Source organism: Pholis gunnellus, assembly GCF_910591455.1.
Source record: "Pholis gunnellus genome assembly, chromosome: 23".
Taxonomy (NCBI): Eukaryota; Metazoa; Chordata; class Actinopteri; order Perciformes; family Pholidae; genus Pholis; species Pholis gunnellus.
Genome location: NC_136550.1, coordinates 2652133 through 2662421, shown reverse-complemented (window position 1 = coordinate 2662421; position 10289 = coordinate 2652133). Strand labels below are relative to the sequence as shown.

At 36.3% G+C, this 10289-nt stretch overlaps 1 protein-coding gene across 1 annotated transcript in view; it reads left to right on the top strand.

Annotated features, from left to right (window-relative positions):
* LOC306714736 (cysteine and histidine-rich domain-containing protein 1) overlaps nt 1-6028 on the top strand; it is a 10704-nt gene extending 4676 nt beyond the window's left edge. Inside the window, exons 6-11 of the mRNA XM_079184856.1 lie at nt 3009-3061; nt 3702-3772; nt 4212-4314; nt 4791-4910; nt 5228-5290; nt 5418-6028. Coding sequence (XP_079040982.1) covers nt 3009-3061; nt 3702-3772; nt 4212-4314; nt 4791-4910; nt 5228-5290; nt 5418-5840 — 833 coding nt within the window. The 3' untranslated portion in view covers nt 5841-6028. The remainder of the gene's footprint in view (nt 1-3008; nt 3062-3701; nt 3773-4211; nt 4315-4790; nt 4911-5227; nt 5291-5417) is intronic.
* The last annotated feature ends 4261 nt before the right edge of the window (nt 6029-10289 follow it).

Here is a 10289-nt window from a genome sequence, read left to right as displayed (position 1 = left end):
TATAGCATGTCAAAAACACTCATAGTATAGCATGTCGAAAAAAGTCAAAAACAGTCATAGTATAGCATGTCGAAAAAAGTCAAAAACAGTCATAGTATAGCATGTCGAAAAATGTCAAAAACAGTCATAGTATAGCATGTCGAAAACAGTCATAGTATAGCATGTCGAAAACAGTCATAGTATAGCTTGTCGAAAAAAGTCAAAAACAGTCATAGTATAGCATGTCGAAAAACAGTCATAGTATAGCATGTCGAAAAATGTCAAAAACAGTCATAGTATAGCATGTCGAAAACAGTCATAGTATAGCATGTCGAAAACAGTCATAGTATAGCTTGTCGAAAAATGTTAAAAACAGTCATAGTATAGCATGTCGAAAAAAGTCAAAAACAGTCATAGTATAGCATGTCGAAAAACAGTCATAGTATAGCATGTCAAAAACAGTCATAGTATAGCATGTCAAAAACAGTCATAGTATAGCATGTCGAAAAAAGTCATAGTATAGCATGTCGAAAAAAGTCAAAAACAGTCATAGTATAGCATGTCGAAAAAAGTCAAAAACAGTCATAGTATAGCATGTCGAAAAATGTCGAAAACAGTCATAGTATAGCATGTCGAAAACAGTCATAGTATAGCTTGTCGAAAAAAGTCAAAAACAGTCATAGTATAGCATGTCGAAAAATGTTAAAAACAGTCATAGTATAGCATGTCGAAAAAAGTCATAGTATAGCATGTCGAAAAAAGTCAAAAACAGTCATAGTATAGCATGTCGAAAAAAGTCAAAAACAGTCATAGTATAGCATGTCGAAAAACAGTCATAGTATAGCATGTCAAAAACAGTCATAGTATAGCATGTCGAAAAAAGTCATAGTATAGCATGTCGAAAAAAGTCAAAAACAGTCATAGTATAGCATGTTGAAAAAAGTCAAAAACAGTCATAGTATAGCATGTCGAAAAAAGTCAAAAACAGTCATAGTATAGCATGTTGAAAAATGTCAAAAACAGTCATAGTATAGCATGTCGAAAACAGTCATAGTATAGCATGTCGAAAATAGTCATAGTATAGCTTGTCGAAAAAAGTCAAAAACAGTCATAGTATAGCATGTCGAAAAACAGTCATAGTATAGCATGTCAAAAACACTCATAGTATAGCATGTCGAAAAAAGTCAAAAACAGTCATAGTATAGCATGTTGAAAAAAGTCAAAAACAGTCATAGTATAGCATGTCGAAAAAAGTCAAAAACAGTCATAGTATAGCATGTTGAAAAATGTCAAAAACAGTCATAGTATAGCATGTCGAAAACAGTCATAGTATAGCATGTCGAAAATAGTCATAGTATAGCTTGTCGAAAAAAGTCAAAAACAGTCATAGTATAGCATGTCGAAAAACAGTCATAGTATAGCATGTCAAAAACACTCATAGTATAGCATGTCGAAAAATGTTAACAGTCATAGTATAGCATGTCGAAAAAAGTCAAAAACAGTCATAGTATAGCATGTCGAAAAAAGTCATAGTATAGCATGTCGAAAAAAGTCACAAACAGTCATAGTATAGCATGTCGAAAAAAGTCAAAAACAGTCATAGTATAGCATGTCGAAAAACAGTCATAGTATAGCATGTTGAAAAAAGTCAAAAACAGTCATAGTATAGCATGTCGAAAAACAGTCATAGTATAGCATGTCAAAAACAGTCATAGTATAGCATGTCAAAAACAGTCATAGTATAGCATGTCGAAAAAAGTCATAGTATAGCATGTCGAAAAAAGTCAAAAACAGTCATAGTATAGCATGTCGAAAAAAGTCAAAAACAGTCATAGTATAGCATGTCGAAAAAAGTCAAAAACAGTCATAGTATAGCATGTCGAAAAAAGTCAAAAACAGTCATAGTATAGCATGTCAAAAACAGTTATAGTATAGCATGTCGAAAAAAGTCAAAAACACTCATAGTATAGCCTGTCGAAAAAAGTCAAAAACACTCATAGTATAGCCTGTCGAAAAAAGTCAAAAACAGTCATAGTATAGCATGTCAAAAACAGTTATAGTATAGCATGTCGAAAAAAGTCAAAAACAGTCATAGTATAGCATGTCAAAAACAGTCATAGTATAGCATGTTGAAAAAAGTCAAAAACAGTCATAGTATAGCATGTCAAAAACAGTTATAGTATAGCATGTCGAAAAAAGTCAAAAACACTCATAGTATAGCATGTCGAAAAAAGTCAAAAACAGTCATAGTATAGCATGTCAAAAACACTCATAGTATAGCATGTCGAAAAAAGTCAAAAACAGTCATAGTATAGCATGTCGAAAAAAGTCAAAAACAGTCATAGTATAGCATGTCGAAAAAAGTCAAAAACAGTCATAGTATAGCATGTCAAAAACAGTTATAGTATAGCATGTCGAAAAAAGTCAAAAACACTCATAGTATAGCCTGTCGAAAAAAGTCAAAAACACTCATAGTATAGCCTGTCGAAAAAAGTCAAAAACACTCATAGTATAGCATGTCGAAAAAAGTCAAAAACAGTCATAGTATAGCATGTCAAAAACAGTCATAGTATAGCATGTTGAAAAAAGTCAAAAACAGTCATAGTATAGCAGATTTCTTTTCACGTTTTAAGAAAATTCATCTACAGAGAAAAATCAACTTGATGTGTGTACATGTTGTGTGTATTCTGTTGTTTGCTTACACGTGTTTAGGACTAAATGCGTGTTTGTGTACGTTTGATGCAGAATTAAAAAAACATGTCATATCACATTGCATGTTTCTACTGTAGCCCCGAAGGGACAAACCAAACACTGGCTCCAGACAGCATCATTTTCTTCTTCACGTGGAGAAGTTTCAGTTGGTTGCAATCTGCAACCTCACCACTAGATGCCGCCAAATCCCTGCGCACTGCACCTTTAAGAAAATAAAACTTCAAGTGGAGACAAACTGAAGATCTTTTTTCAGTGAGTGACACACTCCTGGTTTCCTGATCTCACCCCTCTTCTTCTTCCTCTCTCTCTTCTGACAGAGGGCGAGGCGGTCCGGGCCGGGACCCGATGCAAGAACGCAGGATGCAAAACCGTGAGTGTCTCTTTTATTACTCATTCATCTGAGAGTCTGTGAGTTTGTGTTTGTGTTTGTAGGCAACTTCTGTGGCCCAAAATAGTCGAGACTGTCTGACATCAGCAAAAGACGACACATTCATCATCCACACACACACACACACACACACACACACACACACACACACACACACACACACACACACACACACACACACACACACACAAGCTGCTTAGTAGCATTTTTCAGTTCAGTTCATCATTCCTGTACTTGTGTTGTAAAGTGTATTAACAGCTCCATCTAGTGGACAGGACAGGTAACAACACACATGACTGATTACTGTATTAAATAGAGCAGAAATAATTACATAAGTACTGCGCTTAAATGCCATTTCTTACTTATATTTACTTACTTTTATTAGCTACTTCTACTCCACTACGGTATACAGTAATATAATATATAACAACGTAACACTGAAAGGGGGCATTTTTCTGCCAAGTAAGTGCTTTTGCTTTGAATACTTTAGGTCAGTGTTGAGTCAATTATTCGAGACTTTTACTTGTAATAGTATATTTATGTAAATGAGCTTCATCAGAAAACAGAAGAGCCGGCTCTGAGGGAAGCTGTGATGTGTTGATCGTTGTGTTGGTGTCTTCAGGTCTATCAGGGGCCGGAGACGGACACGGAGGTCTGCACCCATCACCCCGGAGGGCCCGTCTTCCACGAAGGGTGAGACGCAAAGACACACACCGCTGCCAGGCTTCCACTCCTCTACTCCGGATATTACAAGAGGCCTCATGCACAATCCACCATGAGAATAATCATGTTATCATACTCCTGTAATCATATTACAATCTTTGTTTGCACAACACTCGATTACAACGCTTCTACAGAGAGGAACTAAACTAAAGCCTGGAACACAACAGCAAAGATCACACAATGAATTAAAGATCAAAACAAATCTGCTGCATTAGCAAAACACGTTAGAATTAAATTAAACTGCAATATAAGAGCATCTCTCTGCTACGGAGCCCTGCAGCGATGCACTCAACACACACACACACACACACCTCTTAATCTCCTCATTACAGTCAGCTTGTAGCTTTTCCTGAGCGATCCAGCTGCTGCACACAGTGTTTCTTACCCGGGACAACTTGTCTTTGTGCAGCTATAAGTACTGGAACTGCTGCTGCATCAGGACCGTAGATTTCAACGCGTTCCTGGACCAGAAAGGCTGCAGCACAGGGAAACACCGCTGGATCCCAAAGCAGGTACGAGCAGCAAGACCGCTCGAATACCACGTAGAACGAAAGGACGAGGTTCAAAGTTAGCAGGAAAAAACAGCCTCGACATTTAAAATCACCCCTTGTTTTTGTATGAAGATTTCTGTGCACAGCTAATTGTTCCTCTTTTTGTGGTGATTTTTGATCACAATATAGACAAAAACACACTGAATATTGTAACTAAAACTTTAGCGATACAAGTCACGTGTCCCAAAAACGTGAGATCAGATTTATGCAGTGAAATTGTCAGACTGCACCTTCAGCACACATTGTTCTCGTCAGCAGCACTGATTGTTGTTTACTGTGATCATCTGAATGAGGTCTTCCTGCTGCCACTGATGCTGCAGTTCATCCACAAAAACAATCATTATTAAGAGGAGTGTGTGAGAGGAACATGATCCTCATCTCTTCTTTTCTTCATTGTGTGTGTGTGTGTGTGTGTGTGTGTGTGTGTGTGTTTGCAGGACAAGAAGAAGGTGGCGTGTCGATTCGATTGGCACCAGACGGGAAACAATGTTGTCATAACGATTTACGCCAAGAACGCAAACGCACAACTTTCCAGCATAGAGGCCAACCGGACCGTGGTGAGTGAGACACACACACACACACACACACACACACACACACACACACACACACAGGTAAACTCTTTATTAAACGCCAGTGGTGGAAAGTAACTAAGTACATTTACTCAAGTATTGTACTTCAGTTCTAATTGGAAGTTTACGTCACTTGAGTATCTCCACTTTCTGCTACTTTTTACTATAATAAAAAGACATATATATAAATACATATATATATTTATTTATTTAGTCTGCTTTAAAATGTCAACAATGCACACATTTATGCATTAAATAATAATAACTTCACCGTGTTCTTCTCGATGTTTTATTCTCTTTAGCTCTCGTGTCAAATTCAGTTTGAGAACGAGAAGATCTTCAAGAGAGACTTCCACTTCTGGGGCGTGAGTATCTGCTCATCATGTATTTTTTTGTATATATTGCAGTTTTCTGATCCCACTGACAGACTTTGTGAAGGCCGACTATGACGCAACATTTCCTCTTTCACATGAAACCCGTTCCTGCCTTCAGGTGGTGGACGTGAAGCAGAGCTCGGTGAACATGGTCCCGTCCAAAGTGGAGATCTCCCTCCACAAGGCCGACCAGGTGGCCTGGGGCAAGCTGGAGGACCCCAACTACAAACCCGAGCAGGACTCCTTCACTGAAACCGCGGAGTCTCACCAGGCCGACTACGACATCGACGACAACGACATCAGCGACTCGGACGAGGAGTGGAACTACGACACGCGGCAGAACAGACCGCAGGAGGACAAGGACACGGACGAGCGTAAGAAGAAAGAGGAGGAAACGCAAATCTTAAAGTTGAAGGAGGTGGAGGAGGAGATGAAGAAGGCGTTGGAGGAGAAGAAGAGGGCGGAGGAGGAGAAAAGGAAGCTGCAGGAGGAGAGGAGGCAGGAGGGAGGAGGATACGAAGACATGCCGGAGCTCGAGTAACGCCTCCGGGTGGAGATCGACGTGTCAGCGAGGGAGAAGAAACCTCTTTTTCTAATGATTGTTTCTGAAATAATTTGTCTTTTGTAGCTACAGATGCAAATGAAAGGTACTCACATCTTTGTTAGACAAACACTCAACTGGATGTAACTTCAATACGAGAAATAAAAACTGTGTGTGTGTGTGTTGTTCTATGTGTAAATGTCTTTATGTTTTTATGTCATGAAAGAAATTATAGTATGTCCAAAAACACAAAGGAGTAATCGTATAGTTTGTTAAAAAATCTGTTAAGCTGAAGAGTTAAATAATCAACACATTAACAACAAAGAACACTCCGTCACACTTCAATAATTCATTTAATCTCCAAAGGGTTGCGCTGACTTTGTCTTTGTTACACACTGCACACGATAACACAATAAAACACCTCGCAACGTACACGGTCGTGCAAAACATCAAGTCTGGCTTCCAGCGCGCGCAGTCTCAGCTGATCGATGTGTCGGCTGCTCCGTGGGGGGGGCACACACACACACACACACACACACTGTCGCGTGTTCGTAATCTGTGGGTTCATTTCAGATTATCGGATCCGTGGAACTCTCTGGAAGAGTTTCAGTCAAAAATGTCTTTTTGCGGCATGAAAAAAAAACACGTAAAAAAAAAATTATGAACAAAAACAATGTTTTCTTTTTTTTAAAACAGACAATATGGCTTCCACACGTGTGTATTCCCCAAACTTAACACATCACTGAGTTTGTTTTCAGCACAACAAATGCTCATTAAAGCATAAAGGAGACTTCCTCAATAGAATTTATAAATTATTCACAAAACGTTCACCCAAATGTTTAAATATGACATCTCTTGTTTATGTAAACGATTCATTAGTAGTCTGTAACAACACTAGAGAACTCAAATACATTTGACTTAAAAATAACCTTAAACGACATATTTCCTGTGTTAGAACGAGTCGCTGTGGCAGTGGAATGACACACAATCACATGAAATAACAGGATCTCAAGCTGCTGTGGAATCTATAGAATCATTCTGTTACATTTGGTTAGATATTACATTTTATCTACACACACTTTTTGTCTGCATACATTTATCATAAATAAAAGATTTTTCATCAATAAAAAAAACACTTGTAAACACTCAAAATCTTAAACACACACACACATGCACACAAATGTCTTTTTTTTCCCCCCATTAAGTTTGCGTCTTCGTAAAGTGCAAGGCAAGATACAGTAAACTTTGAAATGTATGACATACAACAACTCTCACGTCTGAAGCTCACACACACACTCTCTCTCTCACACACACACACACCTTGTATGTCTCATAACCCACTGAACTCAGTACACACACACTTGGCACAACACCACTAAAGCCTCTAAGATGTAGAGCATATAGCCGGCACACTATGGATACAGTAGCACACTCCTACCAGAGCCTCACGGTAACTCCAGCAACAGTTAGTTCAGTTAACGCGTTAACGGGAACATCCAGAACCTTTTACGTGAACGGGGGAAAAGCACAGAATGTCTCCTTTAGCGGACTCGGAGGAAACACGCGTTAACGCTCGTTTGTCTCGATCGGATGAGTTCGCGTGTCTTAAAGATATATGTTATAGCGGAGTTGCATCAGGATGAATCAACTTTTGGTAAGTTGCATGAAAATAAATACTTTCTTGTGGTTCTTCGTAGTACAGTTTCTCTTCACTACATGGTGGAAATGAAACCTCTCTAGTGATACTCAGTGACAGTTTAAGGAATCTGCGTTGTTTTACAGAAGAACTACGTGGAAATATTCATCTCTTTCCAGTCAGCAGGGAGTTATAGCTTCATGACCAAGTCCAACAAATGATCCCGAAATCTTCTTAATGTATGTGTACATTTATATGGAAGCCCAAAAAAATGAAATGAAATAAAATCCACCCCCAAAAAATTATATATATCGAAAAAAAAAGAAAGATTTTTTTCTTTTGCATGTCGTATTTGTTCTGGAAAAAGTAAAAAAAATTAAAAAAAATGTTTTTTTTTTTTTTTCTTTTGCCGGAAAAAATACGACATACAATTCTACACAAGGTAACTATTACTGGTGACTTTTGTAAATGTTAGATGTTATATATCATTATAAGTATTAATATGTAGAATTGCATGTAATTTTCATGGAAAGACTGGCGAGGGGATGAAGGGTCCTGTGAGGAGATAGTCACTGAAGCGCATGCGCACTTCTAATCTCTTTTGCTAGCAAAAAAAAAAAACATAATCTTTTTTTTTTTACTTTTTTCGGGCTACAAAAAAAAGAAAGATTTTTTTCTTTTGCATGTTGTATTTGTTCCGGAAAAAATAAAAAAAATGTTTTTTTTTTTTTTCTTTTGCCGGAAAAAATATGACATGCAATTCTACACAAGGTAACTATTACTGGTGACTTTTGTAAATGTTAGATGTTATATATCATAAGTATTAATATGTAGAATTGCATGTAATTTTCATGGAAAGACTGGCGAGGGGATGAAGGGTCCTGTGAGGAGATTGTCACTGAAGCGCATGCGCACTTCTAATCTCTTTTGCTAGCAAAAAAAAAAAACAATCTTTTTTTTTTTACTTTTTTCGGGCTACAAAAAAAAGAAAGATTTTTTTCTTTTGCATGTCGTATTTGTTCCGAAAAAAATAAAAAAACATGTTTTTTTTTTTTTTTCTTTTGCCGAAAAAAATACGACATGCAATTCTACACAAGGTAACTATTACTGGTGACTTTTGTAAATGTTAGATGTTATATATCATTATAAGTATTAATATGTAGAATTGCATGTAATTTTCATGGAAAGACTGGCGAGGGGATGAAGGGTCCTGTGAGGAGATCGTCACTGAAGCGCATGCGCACTTCTAATCTCTTTTGCTAGCAAAAAAAAAAAACATAATCTTTTTTTTTTTACTTTTTTCGGGCTACAAAAAAAAGAAAGATTTTTTTCTTTTGCATGTCGTATTTGTTCCGAAAAAAAAAAAAGTTTTTTTTTTTTTTTTCTTTTGCCGGAAAAAATACGACATACAATTCTACACAAGGTAACTATTACTGGTGACTTTTGTAAATGTTAGATGTTATATATCATTATAAGTATTAATATGTAGAATTGCATGTCATTTTCATGGAAAGACTGGCGAGGGGGTGAAGGGTCCTGTGAGGAGATAGTCACTGAAGCGCATGCGCACTTCTAATCTCTTTTGCTAGCAAAAAAAAAAAACATAATCTTTTTTTTTTAACTTTTTTCGGGCTACAAAAAAAAGAAAGATTTTTTTCTTTTGCATGTTGTATTTGTTCCGGAAAAAATAAAAAAACATGTTTTTTTTTTTTTTTCTTTTGCCGGAAAAAATATGACATGCAATTCTACACAAGGTAACTATTACTGGTGACTTTTGTAAATGTTAGATGTTATATATCATAAGTATTAATATGTAGAATTGCATGTAATTTTCATGGAAAGACTGGCGAGGGGATGAAGGGTCCTGTGAGGAGATCGTCACTGAAGCGCATGCGCACTTCTAATCTCTTTTGCTAGCAAAAAAAAAAAACATAATCTTTTTTTTTTTACTTTTTTCGGGCTACAAAAAAAAGAAAGATTTTTTTCTTTTGCATGTCGTATTTGTTCCGAAAAAAATAAAAAAACATGTTTTTTTTTTTTTTTCTTTTGCCGAAAAAAATACGACATGCAATTCTACACAAGGTAACTATTACTGGTGACTTTTGTAAATGTTAGATGTTATATATCATTATAAGTATTAATATGTAGAATTGCATGTAATTTTCATGGAAAGACTGGCGAGGGGATGAAGGGTCCTGTGAGGAGATCGTCACTGAAGCGCATGCGCACTTCTAATCTCTTTTGCTAGCAAAAAAAAAAAACATAATCTTTTTTTTTTTACTTTTTTCGGGCTACAAAAAAAAGAAAGATTTTTTTCTTTTGCATGTCGTATTTGTTCCGGAAAAAATAAAAAAAATGTTTTTTTTTTTTTTTCTTTTGCCGGAAAAAATATGACATGCAATTCTACACAAGGTAACTATTACTGGTGACTTTTGTAAATGTTAGATGTTATATATCATAAGTATTAATATGTAGAATTGCATGTAATTTTCATGGAAAGACTGGCGAGGGGATGAAGGGTCCTGTGAGGAGATCGTCACTGAAGCGCATGCGCACTTCTAATCTCTTTTGCTAGCAAAAAAAAAAAACATAATCTTTTTTTTTTTACTTTTTTCGGGCTACAAAAAAAAGAAAGATTTTTTTCTTTTGCATGTCGTATTTGTTCCGAAAAAAATTAAAAAACATGTTTTTTTTTTTTTTCTTTTGCCGAAAAAAATACGACATGCAATTCTACACAAGGTAACTATTACTGGTGACTTTTGTAAATGTTAGATGTTATATATCATTATAAGTATTAATATGTAGAATTGCAT